At 42.2% G+C, this 19,246-nt stretch overlaps 1 protein-coding gene across 6 annotated transcripts in view; it reads left to right on the top strand.

Annotated features, from left to right (window-relative positions):
• Nucleotides 1-19,246, top strand: part of LOC112431168 (protein NLRC3-like) — a 101,718-nt gene that overhangs the window by 41,842 nt on the left and 40,630 nt on the right. The window contains exons 1-9 of one of the 6 annotated variants that reach the window (XM_076882548.1): nt 4,439-4,568; nt 4,681-4,830; nt 4,943-5,056; nt 7,802-7,878; nt 7,998-9,822; nt 11,333-11,509; nt 13,254-13,430; nt 14,909-15,082; nt 15,758-16,410. In XM_076882548.1, the coding sequence (XP_076738663.1) occupies nt 4,480-4,568; nt 4,681-4,830; nt 4,943-5,056; nt 7,802-7,878; nt 7,998-9,822; nt 11,333-11,509; nt 13,254-13,430; nt 14,909-15,082; nt 15,758-15,770 (2,796 nt within the window). In that variant the 5' untranslated portion in view covers nt 4,439-4,479 and the 3' untranslated portion in view covers nt 15,771-16,410. Of the gene's footprint in view, nt 1-4,438; nt 4,569-4,680; nt 4,831-4,942; nt 5,057-7,801; nt 7,879-7,994; nt 9,823-10,524; nt 11,510-13,253; nt 13,431-14,908; nt 15,083-15,757; nt 16,411-19,246 lie in introns of those variants that run through there. The other 5 variants (XM_076882547.1, XM_076882550.1, XM_076882549.1 and 2 more) reach the window with 5 other exon arrangements.

Raw genomic sequence — 19,246 nt, 5'->3', positions numbered from 1 at the left:
CTACACTTCTGCTGACAACTGACATGTGATGTGTTTGTACAGCTTCCTCTGTCAGTTTTTAACAAACTAACAAATTATCCAACAGAAGAGTATACCTTTGAGACAATGGTGTAGGTCTACTTTGCAAACTGAGAGGATGGATGAGATGATGGTGCAGGTTTCCAGTCTTAATTCAGTCTTGTTGCCACATTGTGGTCACCTGTCACCTTACTTTTGCTGTGGGAATTATGAAATGATAGCTAGACTTTAGCTTGCCTGTAGTGGCATTAAATGATCCTTTAGAAAATAGTTATAAATGTATTAGTTCCCAACATTGTACATTGCTGAATCATTATTTTTACTGAAAGTCTGTTCAGTTTCCAAACTAAAAATAAAATTGAGTGTGACTCGCCGGCACATTACAGTGAGACTCTCCAGTTTGATCAGCAGAGAAAAAAGATATCTCAAACAAAATATGACGGAATTTCAAAAACCTTAGTGGATCCCAAAGAGCTTACTAAAATTTAATGTTTGCTTTGATTCCTGCTTTGCTCACTCTTGGCGTTCTCTCCATGAGCTTCATGAGGTCATCTCCTGAAATGGTTTCCAACAGTCTTGAAGGAGTTCCCAGAGATGCTGAGCACTTGTTGGTCCTTTGCCTTCACTCTGAGCTCCATCTCATCCCAAACCATCTCCACTGGGTTTTGGTCAGGTGACTGTGGAGGCCAGACCATCTGGTCAGCACTTCATCACGCTCCTTCTTGGTCAAACAGCCCTCACACAGCCTGGAGGTGTGTTTGGTGTCATTGTCCTGCAGCAGGAGGAGCAACCACTGCACCAGCGTAGAGTTTGGTAATCAGTCCAGAGGTCCAGAAACTTCATCCTGATGCCTAATTGCAGTCAGGGTGATGCTGCCAGCCCATAGATGTCTGTGCCTCCCTCCACTGATATGCCTCTTGGGTCATTACTGGCCCACTATCAAACTGGCCACGCAGAACGATGTTACAACTTCTCTGGACCCTTTCATATCTGTCATATGTGTTCAGGGTGAAAAACACAGTCTGCCAGTGGTGGCCTGATAATTCTGGTATTCTATGGCAAATGTCAATCATGCATGGTTCCAGTCAGTGAGTACAGGGCCTGCTAGAGGACATCAGGCCCTCAGGCCACCCTTATAAAATCTGTTTCTGATTGTTTTGTCAGATACAAGTACAGGTTACTGGTCTCTTCTCATACCAGTAGTGACACTGGTATGAGGAGGAAAAATATCAGTGTCCTCCACCTGTAAAACCATCCCATAATGACTGTAAAGAGTCTGTAGGATCTGGTCATGAAACAATCACAAATTAATATTTTTTAGAATAATTTCCAGAGTCATAACACACAGCCAGCAAAACATGGGAAGTAAATTCCAGGAAAAAAATGAAACCTTGCATAAAATGCCAGTTAAAGTCCAAAACTCTGTGACTTGACCCCAGCCACAGTGTGGGCTGTGGACTATGTGGAGGTTGAAGTGTGGACCCAGAAGCAGACGCGTGCTGCAAACTAAAGGAAAACTAACCAAGACTAAAGTGGGGAAACTAAACACTGGGAACATGGAAACCTTGGACATAACTGTCATGGTGGGGTACACCAGTGTTATGATGAAGTGGACCCAAGTGCAGACAGGGAAGGAGGCAGAACTAAGTTTTGAAAAAAAAGGCAAGCTGTTTATTTAGGCTATAAACGTGAATACAAAATGAAAGCATCATGAGCAGTGGCAAAAACCAAACTGAAACCAAACTAGGAAAACTAACTGACTGTGACAAAACTGTGATAACTTTGAATCAACTGTGATAAGACCTGACGGGAGGCAACGCAGACGACCTGACACTGAATAAAGAAAGACAGAGGACTTAAATACAGACAGGAGGTGATCAGGGGAAGTGGAAACACACAGGGGAACAGCTGACTGAAATGAACATAATGGTGCCATGGCTAAAGTGAAACTAAACAATGTAGGGACAATGAACAAAAGGAAAGTCACACAATATATACACAGAGGGATGATAAGGGAAGTGGAAACACATGAGGACACAGCAGGGACAAATTAGATGTGATGAGACAGGAGAAAGCAAAACTGAACACACTGAACACAGGACACGAGACTTTCCAAAGAAAACAGGATACAAACTAAGAGACACGGCTCGACACACAGGGACCGGGGGCGAAACAGACATGGGAACACTGAATGAATCACAAGGAGGGGAAACATCAACAAAACACAATGATGTGACTATGGCGACTATGGAGGAAGACCAAATACAGACGGGAAATTATTTTTGATAAAAGTAATATTAATTTGACTAATGGACAGGCAGTGATAAACAGCAAACAAACTGCTTAGCTTTACAGTCTTTGTTTTATCATCTGCAACTCCTGCAGTGTGAAACAGTCTTGGTATGTCAAACATAAAAACATTTTAGATACCGCTTCATCAGGTTACATATATATACCGTATTTCTTCATCAGAGAATCTATAATGTATTAAACTAAAAGTGTACACCTGGTTTAAAGAGTATTAACTAAATAAGAACGTGACAACTTTCAGTCATTAATGTAGCAGAGACAGAGTCTGACTAAAGGGACATCACAGTGAGACCTGTTTGATCTGCAGACACAGTCTCTCTCTACTAAGAGTGTGTTTGACTTTAACTTTCACACAAAATGATTCAGCTCCTCTAAACCCTCCAACAAACATTTACAAATGCTTAGAAACATTTTGTGTTTCTAATTAATAATGTTCCCCAGCCCCAGCATTCCCACAAATCTGTCTGTTTCCTTTTTTAAGTTTCACTGTCTGTTCTCTAAACTTCGCTGATGCAGCTGGTCGTCTTTGTGTGAATCTGCGTGTGAAGGTAATCAAATCAGTATGTATTTTTTTCTGATAATATCAGGTGTGTGCAGCTTCGCTCCAGCACAAACCATAGCATTGTTCATGATGACAGATATGAACGAGGTTGATTTGTAACACCGCAGTTATGTGAGCCGTCATTTGTAAGCCTCTTAAACTTTCTTGCACTTTTACACAAAGTTTTATGGTAGTGCTTCTTCTTCTTTGGGGATTTTTGTTCAACAGACTGAAAAAAGCTGTAATATATTTTGGAAATATATTTAAATTGGTATTTAAAGGACTATAGCATATTCTAATTAGATTTATGATACTGTGTTAAGACAGTAAAATTGTGCATGTGTGTGTTTGTGTGTCTGTCTGAATTTTGCTGGTACTGCACTGATTGATGATCGTTGATGATCCACCTGACTAGTATAAATTACAGTTTTATATAAAAGAACAAATTTGATATCTGTAAAAATATTTTTTAAATTCTTGCTTACTAGCTGACACTAAATTTCTAACTGATTCCTCTTCTGGGACACCCACACTGTGTGCAGTTTCATCTCAGCCCACTGTGTGATTGCACATTAAAGGACATTTCTCCCCAAATTCAATAAGCTCAGTGGATTATTATAACAGCGTATCAACAGTTCATTTAAGAAATCCTTCTTAGTTATTGTCATGAAAATCTCAGTGGATTCTTGATTTTGCTCATCTACTCTACAGCCTGGATAGTTTCATTTCAAACTGCTGCCGTGTTTCTGCCAAATTAAAAAACAGTTCTACTCAAATTCAACAAGGTTCAGTTAATAAACAATGATTAACAAAAGATTTTGTTCATATTTCATTGTATAATTCTGATCCATCAAAAATATTCCTTCTTAGAATAATCCTTTCTCTTATTGAAGATCGATTTATTTTTCTCATTTTGGTCATTCCTATTAACTCAGCCATTTCCTTAATCAATCCCACACCACCGCCCCCAAAACCATGGGAACACAGAGCAAGGAAAGCACAAAGTACACAAGAAGACGGGGACAATAAATACACACTGGATAATGAGACGAGAGGCAACGGGTGAGAGACATGATGCAGGAGAAAACTACAATAGTCACAGGAAGCAACAGTTAAAACAATTATAACAGGAAAACATAGAGAACAAGGCTTAAATTACATAGAGGAGAACAGACTGGACAGGGGAACATGAGATAGATAAATGCAGACGAGACTGAGACACTGATGGGAACAAATCATTAACCAAATGGGGGAAGTAAAACTCAAAGCTAAGTTCACAAGACACGAGACGATAAAAAAGAGGAAATGATACACAGAGAAATACGCAGACATGTAGAAAACAGAAACAAACTTCCAGTCACAGTGAATCAGTGTGTGTCAGTGAATGCATCATGTGTGCTTCATGGCTCCATCTAGTGGACTGATAGTAGAAGTAGAGCACCTGATGGCAGCTTCCTGTGCCTCACACTGCTGTCTGACTGCATTCAGCTGATATTTGGACAGCACACATGATGGAAAGGAGGATTTTGGTTTATGTGCACATGAATGGTTTGTGTTTCCTCTGCAGGTGAAGGTAGAAAGTGTGTGTGAGCTGATGTGAACTGAGCAGCATGGATCAGTGTGAGGACAGAGAGGAGGGAGTCCCTCCCTCTAAAAGCACTCTGTGTGGGGAACATGAGAGCCAGACCAAAGCTCAGAGGTGAGATGACCATCTCTAACTGTCCATGACTCTTCTCCATGTCACAGCTCAGCACTCACATCACTGCTCCATCATTATTCACACTCATACCTCTGTGTGTGTTGTTTTAAAGCCCAGAGCTGTGGGGCGTACCAGGCTCAGCTGGACATAACCCTGAAACTAATCCAGAGCCTGGACCTGAACCCACCTGTGTTTCCTTGAAGAGCAACGACTCGAAGGATATTATTGAAAACTTTAACAAAAGACTGTTATGTGACAAAGAGTAAGTACATTATTTTTATGAGTTTCAGATTGTTCATCATTTCTTTAATTTAATATTTCCAGTTTTTCCTTCCTGTCTCATGAAGCTGTTACATTTATTGTTTTTCTTTTAGGATCAATAAGAGGCCAGAATCTCCTGGACCTGAACCCAGCTGTGTTTCCTTAAAGAGCAACATGTCGAAGGGTGCTGTTATAAACTTTAAAGGCTGTTCTTCTGCTGCTGAGAGGTAATGTGTGTCTAGATGTTGTTCCTGACTCTGTATTTTTGAATAAATCCTCTTGTTTAATATCAGCTCAGCTCTTTTTCACACATTTCTATGTTGGTATGTGAAGCGGTGTGTGTTGGAGTGTTTCCACAAACACAGCAGTCAGAGTGGAAAGAGTGGATGTTGTAGGAGGTGTTTGTGTAGTGAAGAGGCTGAGTGTCTGTAGGACTCCAGCTGCTCCAGCAGGTGTCTCCTTTGTGCTTTGCTTCAAACACAGTGTAGGGAGGAGCTTCCACTCAGGTGTTGCTGGATGGAGGAGGACAAATAGTTTTTCCCTTCAGTGACACTTCAGCAGCTCAATGTTCTGGGAGATGTTTGTCTTTATGAAGGTTTATGGATTCTTGTTCTTACTGTGGTTAAACTGAGCAATACATTTTCCATCTAACATTTAAAGTAAATTTCCAGGTGAATAAAAGATCTGCAGCTGCAGCCTCTGTGATGTTTCACAGTCTGAAAGTAACAAATTCAACCAGAGTTCAAACAAAGGCTTAATATACGTGTGTGTTTGATATAATGCCAACAAGTACAAATAGGTGTTCTTACAGGTCTTAATCACAGAGGTCTGATAAGTCTGGTGACTTTCACACTCAGCAATTTTGCTGCCTTTTATTTTATATTGGCCTTTTTAAAGCCCTTCAAAGTCTCCCACATTCATACAGAGCTTTTAACACCAAACTCCTTTACAGTCCTTCTCCTCTCACACACGATCACATGACTGATTTGTCTGCAGCAGCTGTGTTACTGCTAGTATTTTATTATGTGTGTAATCTCCTCATATTGTTCCTGTGGTTTAGTTTGACTTCCTTCTGCAAACTCAGCTGCTCTGTTGCTGATACACGTCTCCATGAATATGATTGATCAGATGCTGCCAACACCATGTGTTTCATGTGAGCGCTCAGCTGAAACCCTGGGTTGACTTATCGAGTTAATAACAAGCTTCACGTGACTGTGAATGCTAAAGTGAATCCAGATAAAGGAAAGAGACCCTGCTAATGTTGGACTCACTTCTTAGTGTAGATCCCAGGAGGAAGTTCAACATAGCCATTCTTTGTGCTAGCTCGACCAAACCTGAGACCACAGTGCAGGATAATGATTATCATCTGTCTCTGTCAAGGACATTTAAAATCCACAAATAACAAACATAATTATATTTGATCATTAAAAATATGTTTTCACTTAAAAAAAGCATGAGCACACTGGTGGATTACAGAAACATGAAAACTCGTTAACAGTAAAGTTAATTTAGACGTAAACAAAGTGTCAAACATACTTAAGTAGAAGGACTGATGTTTGTGTTAACCCTCACATGGGCTGTACAACATTATATAGGGAGACAAAAACAGAGATTATCGTAGCCATCGCTCTCTCGCATGGACGTGGCAGTCTTGCTGTCTGCTGCGAATCCTCCCCGTACCTCCGTGACCTCGTCTGGTATCTGCTCCCTCCTCTGTAAGAGACAGTAAAGGAAAACACGTCTCTGCCTAGTCTTGAAAATCTAATCTTATCATCCATTGTTCTTCTAGGGCCTCTTCTTCTTGTGGCCTCAGCTAACTGCTAATATTTAAATGGCTAAAATTAACATGTGTGCCAGCCAGGTTCACATTTATGATGAACTATGATTAATTAACTGATGTTGAAACTGGAGCTTTACTGACCTCTGAAATTCCTCCTAAAGTGTTATTCAGTGTTGTGACAGTCAGCTGCTTCAGCTGCTGCTGGGATGGGCTGTGGCAAAGAGAACAGAGAAAATCCAAATCAGAGTTTTTCTCTGAATTAAAAGGAAACAACAATATATTCTACATGGTGAAACTGATGGTTTATGGTGTTTGGGTCTGTTTTTCTGTATTTATGCAGATAAAGTGTAAACTCAGATGAATTATACCATCAAATGTTAAAGGAAAATATCAGGATGAGTGTCTGTGAGCTGAGAAGGACGTGAAGCGAGCAGTTTATCCCAGAGCTGAAGCTGCTCTGTGTGCAGAGATGAGCTCAGATTCCTGCTGTGATTGATCAACAGTCACAGAAATGTAGACTTGTAGTTATTACTGCAGTATGGTCACAGCAGATACTGATAAACATGTATTATGAGGATGGATGATCAAGTTTCTCACTCTCTGCTTTAAATCTCAGTTTTTTTTCTTCTTCACAGTTTATCTGTTAATTTATTAATGAATAACACTGAAAGAGTTTCTGTTATATTTCCCCTTGAACATCAGCTTATTAGGGCGGCATTAGGAAATAGCCCCCCTCCAAAGAATGAATAAATGAATGATGATAATAATAAAATGATTAAAAAGCAGAGCTCAGAGTGGTAGAATGGTCAAACATGGATCCACGGGTGGTTCAACTGCATTTGGTGACGTGACTAAAGCAAATCTTTCAAATAATCCCACCATCAACGGGATGTTGTCTCCTTTACTACGGTTACTTTACTTGGTCACCGTGTGAATTTCTTGGAAATGAACCAAATTCTTTTATTTGTTGGTTGTTGCATATTTAACCTCTACAGTCAGGAAAGGAGGAGATGAGGCCTCAACAATGTTGGGTTGTAGCTGTGGTTCAGGTTAGAGTGAGTGTCCATGGAATAAATGTAAGTCAGTGAACTGGAAACATGACTGTGTTCAAACTTTGTTTTCCTTTTTATAATGAGTCTAATCAAAGGTGGACAGAAGTATCTCCACTTTGACTTTTCTGTGTCACCATCAGAGCTTCTGCACAGTGTGGAGAAAGATCCAGAAGCAGAGCTGGACTGCAGACAGCCAGTCAGAGCAGCTGTGTACAAAGTAAGACTGAACATCTGTCTGCTGATGGACTCATTTCTGAAAACTGGACTTCTTGTGTTGTTCAGACATTGAAGAGTTTTCTTTCTCTTTAGTCTCATTGTTTTTCTTTCTTTCAGCAGATGTTGGTCTGCAGGAGGTTTTAGATGAACATAAGATCAGTCTGAGGAGGAGATGTGAACGTGTGACTGAAGGAAGTGATGAAACAGGAAGTAGAACCCTCCTCAACAGGATCTACACTGAGCTCTACATCACAGAGGGACAGAGTGAAGAGGTTCATACCCAACATGAGGTGAGGCAGCTGGAGACAGCTTCCAAGATGGACGCCCTCCATGACGCTCCAATCAGGTGCCAGGACATCTTTAAAGCCTTACCTGACCAACAGAGACCCGTCAGAGTGGTTCTGACCAACGGCGTGGCTGGTGTTGGAAAAACCTTCTCAGTGCAGAAGTTCACTCTGGACTGGGCAGAGGGCTTGGAGAACCAACATGTCAGTGTGGTGGTTCTGCTTTCATTCAGGGAGCTGAACCTGATCAGAGATGAGCAGTACAGTCTTCTGGAGCTGCTCCATGTTTTCCATCCAACATTACAGAAGGTCACAGCAGAGAAGCTGGCTGTCTCTCAGCTTTTGTTCATCTTTGACGGCCTGGATGAAAGCAGACTTTCATTGGATTTCACCAACAGGAAGCTGCTGTCTGATGTCACACAGAAGTCATCAGTCAGCCAGCTGCTGACAAACCTCATCCAGGGGAATCTGCTTCCCTCGGCTCTCGTCTGGATAACTTCCCGACCCGCAGCAGCCAATCAGATCCCTCCTACATGTGTTGACAGGCTAACAGAAGTACGAGGCTTCACTGACGCCCAGAAGGAGGAGTACTTCAGGAGGAGATTCAGTGATGAAGAGCTGTCCAGCAGAATCATCTCCCACATGAAGACATCCAGGAGCCTCCACATCATGTGTAGTATCCCAGTCTTCTGCTGGATCACTGCTACAGTTCTGGAGCACATGTTGACTACAGAGCAGAGAGGAGAGCTGCCCAAGACCCTGACTGACATGTACTCACACTTCCTGCTGGTTCAGACAAAGAGGAAGAAGAACAAGTACCATGAGGGACGTGAGACGAGTCCACAGGAGCTGACGGAGGCTGACAGGGAAGTTCTTCTGAAGCTGGGGAGGCTGGCGTTTGAACATCTGGAGAAAGGAAACATCATGTTCTACCAAGAAGACCTGGAGCAGTGTGGTCTGGATGTGACAGAGGCCTCGGTGTACTCAGGAGTTTGTACAGAGATCTTCAAAAGAGAGTGTGTGATCTTCCAGAAACCAGTCTACTGCTTTGTTCATCTGAGCATTCAGGAGTTTCTGGCTGCTGTCTACATGTTCCACTGTGTCACCAACAGGAAGACAAAGGTGCTGAAGATGTTTCTAAAATCAGAATCTTTCACCAAGATGATTTTAAGTCTTTTTGATAACAAAGATCTCCAATCACTTGATGTATTTTTGAGGAGAGTCATGGAGAAATCCCTCCAGAGTAAAAATGGCCACCTAGACCTGTTTGTTCGCTTCCTTCATGGCCTCTGTCTGGAGTCCAACCAGAGACTCTTAGTAGGTCTGCTGGGTCAGACAGAGATCAGTCCAGAAACCATCCAGAGAGTCATCAACAACCTGAAGAAGATGAACAGATATAAAATCTCTCCTGACAGAAGCATCAACATCTTCCACTGTCTGATGGAGATGAACCACCTCTCATTATTTCAGGAGATCCAAGAGTTCCTGAAGTCAGAGAACAGATCAAAGAAGAAACTCTCTGAGATCCAGTGCTCAGCTCTGGCCTTCATGCTGCAGATGTCAGAGGAGGTTCTGGATGAGTTGGACCTGCAGAAGTACAACACATCAGAGCCGGGACGACAGAGACTGATTCCAGCTGTGAGGAACTGCAGAAAGGCTGGGTGAGTCCAGATGTGATCATTAACATCATTGATCAGTGTAGGTTAGTAGTTTAATGTTGAAAATAAAATCAGATTGTCACCACAAAGTGTTTGTGTCCGTACGCTGCAACCTTCCACACCATTCCTTTATTGTACAGACTCAGCAGCAGCTCCATGGATCCCAAATCCAAGAGTGGAGAACAGATTTGAAGTGTGTCACATCCATGCAGTCACAGCTGTTTCCACCATGTTTCCACTGATATTAATCCTGTTCAATGACACGTTTCATATCAGTGAATATGTTCTTTAGGACGTCCATTGACATGTTTAAGTGTCCTGCTGGAAATCACTCAAATCATCCATGAAATCCATGAAAAATCCTTTTAGTGTTTCTAACTTCACCCTCTGTCCTCTCTCTCTCTCCATCCTCCTCACTGCTTCTTTCACTGATAATCACACAAACATCGTATTCAGCTACAAAATAACACAATAATATCATCTGATGATCATTATTATAAGAGCAGGATCCATATTTGATATCAGAGTAACACACTGCTTGGTTATGTGCAGTCATCATCAGTGACTGTGGGTCAAACAGAAGCTCTCTGATTGGTTGCTGACCTTGGTCACCTGTCCACTCTCACCTGTTTGTGTTTGCTCTCTCTTTGCTGTCTCCATCCTCTCTCTCCTTTCTCTCCCTCTCTGTCTTTGTACGTCACTCAGGTCCAATGGAAACAGTGACATTTACAAACCAATCAAAGACAAACTGATCCATGTCAGGTTATAACAATATTCAAAGTGAATACAGGCTGCTGCTGGACACAGACAGGTAACATCATTTTGACTTGCTGTCACCTGGATCTGGACTCATAAACACTGAAGCCCTGAACAGGAATACAAATCATTTTCTGCCAACTAGCGACACAGCAGCAGATAATGGCTCAGAAAGCTAAAATGAGCCAATCATTTCTGTGTTTAGTTCCCCTGAAATCAGATCTGATATCAGCAGCTCTGAGTTCATTCATCATTATTGTCCAGTGATGAGATTTCTGCTCCGTTTGGTAACAGTCAGCAGGTTTTTCCTGCGTGTGGACGTGAACAGTCGTACCTGACAGCAGGTAGCAAACAGAGATCATCTTTCCAGCTGGAACTCTTCACTGAGCTGAACTCATTCAAAATGTTCTGGAGTCAAAACAGGAAACAGTCCAAATGTGTGTCTTCACTCTGACTCTGGATCAGATCTCAGTGACAGACTGTGGACATTATGGAAGCCTAAATGTGACACCATCTTCCTCCTTCATCTGCAGATTAAAGCCAAACAAAGATTCTCATTAAAAGTCTGCAGGTCTGAGAGAGACTCAATCGTTGTGTCATGTCAAACACAGTAAGAGGAGCTGAAGCACAGATGTGAACAGCAGATTCATCAGATTATGACCTCACTCTGTTTTGTCTTCATATACATTCAGTCTGTGTTTATAATGCAGATTTTCTGCTTTTATAATAACACATTTTATATTTTCTATCATCACAGACTGACTCAGTGTCGACTCTCAGAGTCTCACTGTGAAGTTGTGGCCTCAGCTCTGAAGTCCAACCCCTCCCATCTGACAGAGCTGGACATGAGTGGAAACTACAAGCTTCAGGATTCAGGTGTGAAGCTTCTGTGTGCTGGACTGGAGAGTCCAAACTGTCGACTGGAGACTCTGAGGTGAGTTCACTGACTGCGACTGTTGTTGTTTTTCTATATTTCAGGTCTTTGATTGATGTTTGAAACTTTCTTTAGTTCCTACATGTTCAGGATGTGTCTGAAGACAAATGTGAAGAAGTTTGAGTGCTTTCAGAAATGCTGTCTTTCCAAATGACTGAACAACAGTTTTTCCTTTTGGCTCCAAACAGAAGTGACAGACTTGAGCAGGGTTCATTTAAAGGCTGACAGAAGTGGAGTGGTGATGGGGAGATGTTTGACAGGACAGTGTTTCAGCCTCCACAGGTTCATGTTGTGCTCCATCAGTCAGTGAAGATGAAGTCAGTGCTGATGAGGCTGTAGAGTGTGTGAGGGATGTGAATGAGGATGATGAAGATCTGATGATAGCAGATAAAAACAGGCTGCAGAGACTTTGAGCCATACAGGGCACACAGTGTGTGTACAGAACAGCTGAAATCATTATGGAGGCCTCACTGGGATATGGAAGCATCACAGTACAGCTTCAGTGAAGCTTTAAAGTCTCTGATATGAGATGAGAAATGAAGCAGCCAGAGCTTTTTCATGAGTGGAAATCCACTGTGACTGTGAGCTGCTGCTACAGCCCCCAGATTAGCCAGCAGCTCATCCTGCTCAACATTTTCTCACCAACTTTAATGGAAGTGTGATGTTTTCAGCTGGAGTGATGGTCAGGGTGGCCTCCCTCTCCTCTTCTTCTCCTCTTCCTCTTTCATTTGTAAAGCCACTTCTGCTGCTTTCATTCATTTGGAAGTCCTGTAGCTGAGTTTGGGAGAGACTAACAGCCTCGGCAGCAGAGGGGAGAAAGGCTGTAACACCACCACTTTACTCTGATCTACCTGTCACATCATTTTATCAGGAAACAAATATGCTCATGTTTTTACTATGTTTGTCTTGAAGATGTAAGAAGATCACATGGTGCTTTTTATTATTGTGTTGGTTTGTTTCCTGTCTCTTGGATGGAGCCCAGCTGTGCGTGGCCCCTGGGCCTGTGGTCAGAGTGTGTGCTGGATAATCCGGCCCAGGATGAGGCCAAACTGACATGGGATGAAATGTCTGTCACATAATTGAGCTTAGTGTAGTTTCATTTCTGCACAATTTAAAAACAACCAAAACTTTGTTCTGTCTTTTCTATGTTATACTGTAGACTTTCTTTGATACTGTGTCCAAAAGGAGCAGCTTTTACTTTGAAGGGGAGGCGTCTCTGTTTCCTCTTCAGGTTGGATGATGGAAGCAAATGAGTGTGTGATGTTCTTTCAGTGTTGCACTTTGTAGACGCTCCCTGAGCACTGGTCTCACAGCCAGCTGCACATAGAGACCAGTGTTGTTAGTCCAGGTCAGAAGATGACTTGTTGGAATGAAAATGAGCTTGTAGATTGTCTGCTTTAATAATTTGACTGGAAAAAGGTGTTGGACTTCAAATATGTCCATTTCTTTCACACTTCACCTTTAAAAGTGAAGCCTTGTGGTTCCTGGAAGGAAAAACACGACTTTTTCAAGTCTTTGTCCTGTTTTTATGATAAATGTACGACTTTAATGTGAAACATTCAGAGTTCTTTCTCTTGTTGTGTTTGTTTGAAGCTGCTTCCTGTTGGCTTCAGCTGTTTGGAGTTTCCATTTTCTAAACTTCTACATTCTGAACCTTCTTCAGCTCTGAACAGATGATGAAACACTGAATGATTTCAAGCTCACACTTTGTCTAATAAACTTACATCTTTCATTCTTTATACAGATTGGAGAGCTGTTGTTTATCAAAGATCAGCTGTGATTATCTGGCAGCAGCGCTGAAGTCCAACCCCTCCCATCTGAGACAGCTGGACCTGAGTGACAACTACAAGCTGCAGGATTCAGGAGTGAAGCATCTGTGTGGTTTCCTAGAGAGTCCAGGATGTGGACTTGAAACTCTGAGGTCAGTCAGCATGTTTTAGTTGTGCTGAGATGAATATGATGTGAAAGTTGTGCTGACACTAAACTGCAGACATCAGGCTGATATTATACTGATCCATTAAGAAAGCCCAGCAGAGGATGTACTTCCTGAGGCAGCTGAAGAAATTCAACCTGCCAACACGGACGATGATGCAATTCTACACTGCAATCATCGAGTCCATCCTCTCCTCCTCCATCACCGTGTGGTACGCTGGAGCCACTATCAGGGACAAACAGAGACTGCAACGTGTTGTGCGCTCTGCTGAGAAGGTGACTGGCTGCAGTCTCCCATCTCTGCAGGACCTGTACACCTCCAGGACACTGGGGCGTGCAGCTCGGATCTCAGCTGACCCTTCTCACCCTGGACACGGTCTGTTTGACCTGCTCCCCTCAGGCAGGAGGCTCCGGTCCATTCGCACCAGAACCTCTCGCCATAAGAACAGTTTCTTCCCCTCTGCTGTTGGACACATGAACAATAACCGTATGACTGTTCCCACCACTAACACATTGCATCATTCCATGTTTGGCACTGATCACCACCTGCACTCATGTATATATCTACTTAGCACTTTTAATTCTTATTTTTATTCTTATTTTTATATTTTTATGACAGTATGTTTGCACTGAAGCACCGCAGCAATTTCCTAATGTTGTAAACCTGCTCAACATTTGGCAATAAACCCTTTCTGATTCTGATTCTGATTCTGATCCACACTGAGGATCTTCATGGTAAAGTCTGTTTTCTTCTTCTCTGGTTTAGTCCATTGACTGCAGCAGAACAATGTTCACATTTCAAACCTTCAAAGAAGAAGAAAAATCCTCCACTGGATAATTCACTGTGAAACTCTCCAACTCTTCATTCCACCTTAAAGTCTGTCTGACACTGAAATCCAAAGCAAAATGTGCGTTTGCTTTACAGACAGCAGTCCAACACAAACATACACACATCATCCAAAACACAGTCCAACATCCAAATCTCCTCCACTGCCAGCATGAATGATGGGAAAGAGAAGGAGGAACACTCTGACATTCAGGGTTAGAATGAGTTTCATGAAGCAGACTGTGAAGATCAAAGCTGCACTAGAAAGCTTACATGAATGAATGAGTGGACAGAAGTGGACAGAGATCATCTGAAGCACTTCAAAGGCTTTAAATCAGCACATTTCTCTTTATTCTTTATTGGTCTTGTTGGACCAACTGGAAGAAATTATTCAAGGACTTAGTCACAGAACAGAGATTCAAATCTCCAAAATCCAACTGGCTGCATCAGGACATATAGTCTGAAACTCTGCACAGTTTCCTGTTTGAAGCTGCTTCCTGTTGGCTTCAGCTGTTTGGAGTTTCCATTTTCTAAACTTCTACATTCTGAACCTTCTTCAGCTCTGAACAGATGATGAAACACTGAATGATTTCAAGCTCACACTTTGTCTAATAAACTTACATCTTTCATTCTTTATACAGATTGAGGGACTGTGGTTTGTCAGAGATCAGCTGTGATTATCTGGCAGCAGCACTGAAGTCCAGCCCCTCCCATCTGAGAGAGCTGGACCTGAGAGGAAACAACCTGAAGGATCCAGATGTGAAGCAGCTGTCTGATCTTCAGCAGAGTCCAGACTACAGACTGGAGACTCTGAGGTCAGTAGAGTGATGGAGTGAGTGGGTGGTGCTGTCAGCAGTATTGTACTAAACACAGTCAGTATGAAACAAAGATCCAGTGTTTCCTGTAAAGCTGCAGCTTCTCAGTGAAGCTGTGAGAGGAGAATGGTGACAGGCTTCAGGATTGGACACAAACACTTCCTGTTTCTGACCTTTATGGTAACCATAGTAACAGCTGACACGCTCTGATCAAACACTGTCAACAGCCAATCAGCTCTCTGAACAAAGCAGCACGCAGACCAATGACTGCATTCATTTCCAAGTTTAAAGCAGTGAAGAACACAGTCTGTAGGTGAGGAAGAATTTAGTGAGAGCAGATGTTTGGATGGGATTCCTCCAGTTAACAGCTGGAACCGTCCATCTGGATTGTTGGGCTTGTTGTTGGGGTTCCTACAGAGCTCAGAGTGGACACACCAAGGTTCTTTTAATGAATGAAAGTCCAAACTCAAACTAGGAGGGAAAAACATTTTCAGCAACTTCAATAAAAATCCAAAGATTAGAAAAAGTGAAGCAACAATGAGTCCTAGTACAGTCCCAGCACTGAAGTCCCTGCTGCTCTTTATACTGGATGTGCTGCATCACTGACTGACAGCTGATGAAGAGTCTCTGGAAACACTCGTTTATCTCCTCTGCTCTTCCTTCTTCTCTCTGCAGGCGGAGGTGGTGATGGTAAACAGGACGGTGTGTGTGCTGAGAGAGGAGGAGCTGTGTCCTGATGATCCAGAGAGGTTGAAGCAGCAGCAGCTTGTGTGTAGAGACGCTCTGACTGGGCCATGTTACTGGGAGGTGGAGAGGAGAGCTTCATCCAGCAGTGACTGACAGAGGAATGAGAAGAAGTGCAGATGACTGTCAGTGCTGCAGAGTGAACTGCTCTGAGAACAGCTCCACTGTCAGACACAATGTAGAGTCCAGCATCATCCCTGTGTGTCCCTCTGGATCTGACAGAGGATCATCAGTGTATCTGGACTGCTCTGCTGCTGCTCTGTCCTTCTACAGTCTCTGCACAGTCTCTGTCTGACTCTGGCTTCAGACCCTCCTGGATCAAACTCACCTGGAAAGACTTTCAAACATCACTCAATAGATTTGAATACAGAATATATTTGATATATACTGTAGATGTACTGTAGAGTTGCAGTTTGTCACTTGTAAATACAGTCTGTGAGCAGCTGTGAGCTGAAAGATCTTTCTAGAAACAGGAAATGTTTTCACTCTTCTGTTGCTTTTTCATATATTTCCACAACATTAATATTGATCCCACCTGTCTCACCTGTTTCATGCTTTTATACATAATAACAGGACACGTGTGATCTGAGCACTGCTGTGGTTGCTGTGCTGCACGTCTTCATTTAGATAACAGAGACATCTAGTGGTTCAGAGGGAGAACTGCAGGAGGTGGAGCTGTGTTTTAGCATGGAAAACTTTTTATATTTAGGCACAGATACAAATATGACAAGTATCAGTGTAAGATACAAAAGGTCACATCAGTCAGCAGAGGGAACAGTGATCACACAGCAATGTAAGAATAGAAACATAACAGTGAATCTGGACATGTATACAGATGGAAGCAAACAAACAGGATGTAACACTACATTAAAGCCACAAATGGGAAGAAAACAAAGCCAAAGGAAAATATATTTGATCTCAGGAATCCAAATCAGATGCTTTAGAGCAGGGGTCGGCAACCCTGGAGGAGCAGAGACCCGAGGCGGCCGCCGGTCCGAGTGTCAGGTGAACTGAACTTCAGGTAAGAAGTTATGACCTGCAGTCTATCTGGGTCAGATATGAACCAAGTTTAGGTGGAGTTTATTTTCCTTGTGCTGACTTTTTACAGTCAGTTACAATAACTCGTACTGCTACTAGCTAGCATTACGGAGTTTCTATACAGCTGGGTGGTGCTATGATGTTACTGATAGTGAACTTTATTTTAGTAGAGTTTCCAACCGTCCTGTAAAAAACAGAATCGTCTCGTATTCAGAGAAAATATTACGCGTTTCGTGTTCAGCTGAGAAGGAACACAGTTTGTCCCTGACTTCAGCTAGAATGGAAAAGACACAAAGCTGGAGTTATTCTGTGTCTTTACACTGTCATTCTCTCCCCTCCCTCTCCTGTTGCTACTTCAATCATGAAACTGATCAATGATCAGCTGATTGGCTTTTCTCTCTTGTTTTTTTATCATCCACTTTGCGCCAGAAAGAGGAAACCAGCGGATGTCGCGCTAAACAACAGCAGCACGTTTAAGCTTGATCAGCTGTTGTTAGAATTTATTTAACATTAATTTCTAGTATCAGCTGATGTTTGCTGGAGCCACAGCTGTAAAGCTGCTGGTCATGATGTCGGTTTGGATATGTGGTGAGAGGGAAACATGAAGATGAAACCAGGAGATGTCCTTACTGAATCATCAGAGCTGAGCAGGTGATGGAGAAACAGGTTTACCTTTTAGGTGACATGAATGAGTTGAAGGGAAGTTATGAGCTGTTTCTGAGAGACAAATAACACCAGGATGCTTTTCTAAGTAGCTGACAGCTGGTAACTGTGCAGGGGCGGATCTAGGAAAGTTTTGCCGACCTAAACCAGGGGGTTTAGAGCATCATAGAGTTTTTGTGGTTTGTTTTCTTTAAGTCATTTCACAGATTTTCTCTATAATTTCAATTCCAAACTTAGGGGATGATTTTGTAATCCGACTTCATGTATGAAAGATTTGACTAAATATAAAACAATCTTCCAACTCAGTCGTCATTCTTATCTTGTGAAATCAAACCAAATGTTCTGTTGTCTCTAAATCAGGGATTGATGAAATCTTTGGTTGCATCCATTTATGAACATGTTCTCATTCATATTAAATCGTAGTCTAAGTCCTTCTTTAGAGGGATAAATGTCATTCATTATCTTCAAATGTGTTTCTGTTGTTTTGGGGGGAAGTTTGAAGTCCATTGTTCAAAGTCTGTTAATGAAACTTTATGAAGTTTATGTAGGATGTTTTTCCTATTTTGTATTTGTTTGAATTATGATGTATTTCTGACTCTTGCTGCCATGATGCCAGGTCTCTCTTGAAAACAACATTTTTAATCTCAATTAAATTTTCACCTGGAGAAATAAAGATGATAATAATAATTTTGTCTTCAGGGAATCATTTCTCTGTAAAACAGCTTCTTCTGAAACTCTTGTTACATTTCTTGTTTATTGTTTGCTGGTTTGAGAAAAATGTCATCGTCTCTGTGTGAACTTAAACTCTACATGTGGTGTCAGCTATAAACGAGCTCTAGAGTCTAATAACGATGCTTTTATTATTGTCTGGTATCCAACCTAACCCTGGGCCTCTGGCTGAATGTGAAACACCAGCAGATGTTAAAAACTGTCTGGGTTACACGTGCATCACGTCGTGTGCTTCCTAACATGGATATGATTGGAATCTGGGCCTGTTCAAGCGGTGCTGGTATCATTGTTGTTTCTGAGACTTTCCAAATCTTTACTGGATAAAAACGTAGCAACTGATGGATTTAACATTTAGCACTCAGACTGTCCCAGAAAAGGCGGAGGTCTGGAAGTTTATGTGAAGGTCTGTCTTGCTGCTCAAGTCTTGTTCTCTCCATCTGCACCTCAGCCATTTGAAATCTTGGCCTTAACTATTGATCTGTTTGGAAATCAGACTGTTGTTGGCTGCTATCAGCCTCCACCTGCTTCCCCCAGCACATCACCGTCTCTGGTTCAACTTTTATCTGAGCTGCATTTTAATGACGTCTTTCAGATGGATGATTTTCATTGGGACTGGCTTTCTTCTGTGTCTGATGAGTTTAAGGCACGCTGCTTGTTTTTAAAACTGACTCAAATTATTTAAAGCCTCACACGCCTTGATCCTAAACACCCAGATAAATCTGCTCTTATTGACCTTTTTTAACTAATATGCTGCGTAAGTTTTCCACGTCTGCAGTTTTTGCCAACGACCTGAGTGATCACTGCATAGTTGGTGCTGTGAGAAACACTAAAATCTCACGCTCCGAGCCCGCATCAGTTTGAACTGGGGTCGTATTAAACAGGCTGACAATGTCAGTTTGGGAACATTTACAGGAGAGTTGTGTCTACTTTGTGGACAGACACGCCTCTTTTTGCCAGGTCAGGGTGAAAGGTCGGGACAGGCCTGGTTTG

The sequence above is a fragment of the Maylandia zebra genome, linkage group LG3 (assembly GCF_041146795.1).
Source record: "Maylandia zebra isolate NMK-2024a linkage group LG3, Mzebra_GT3a, whole genome shotgun sequence".
Taxonomy (NCBI): domain Eukaryota; kingdom Metazoa; phylum Chordata; class Actinopteri; order Cichliformes; family Cichlidae; genus Maylandia; species Maylandia zebra.
The sequence above is the reverse complement of the archived record's forward strand: the minus strand, read 5'-3'. Positions and strand labels throughout refer to the sequence as shown.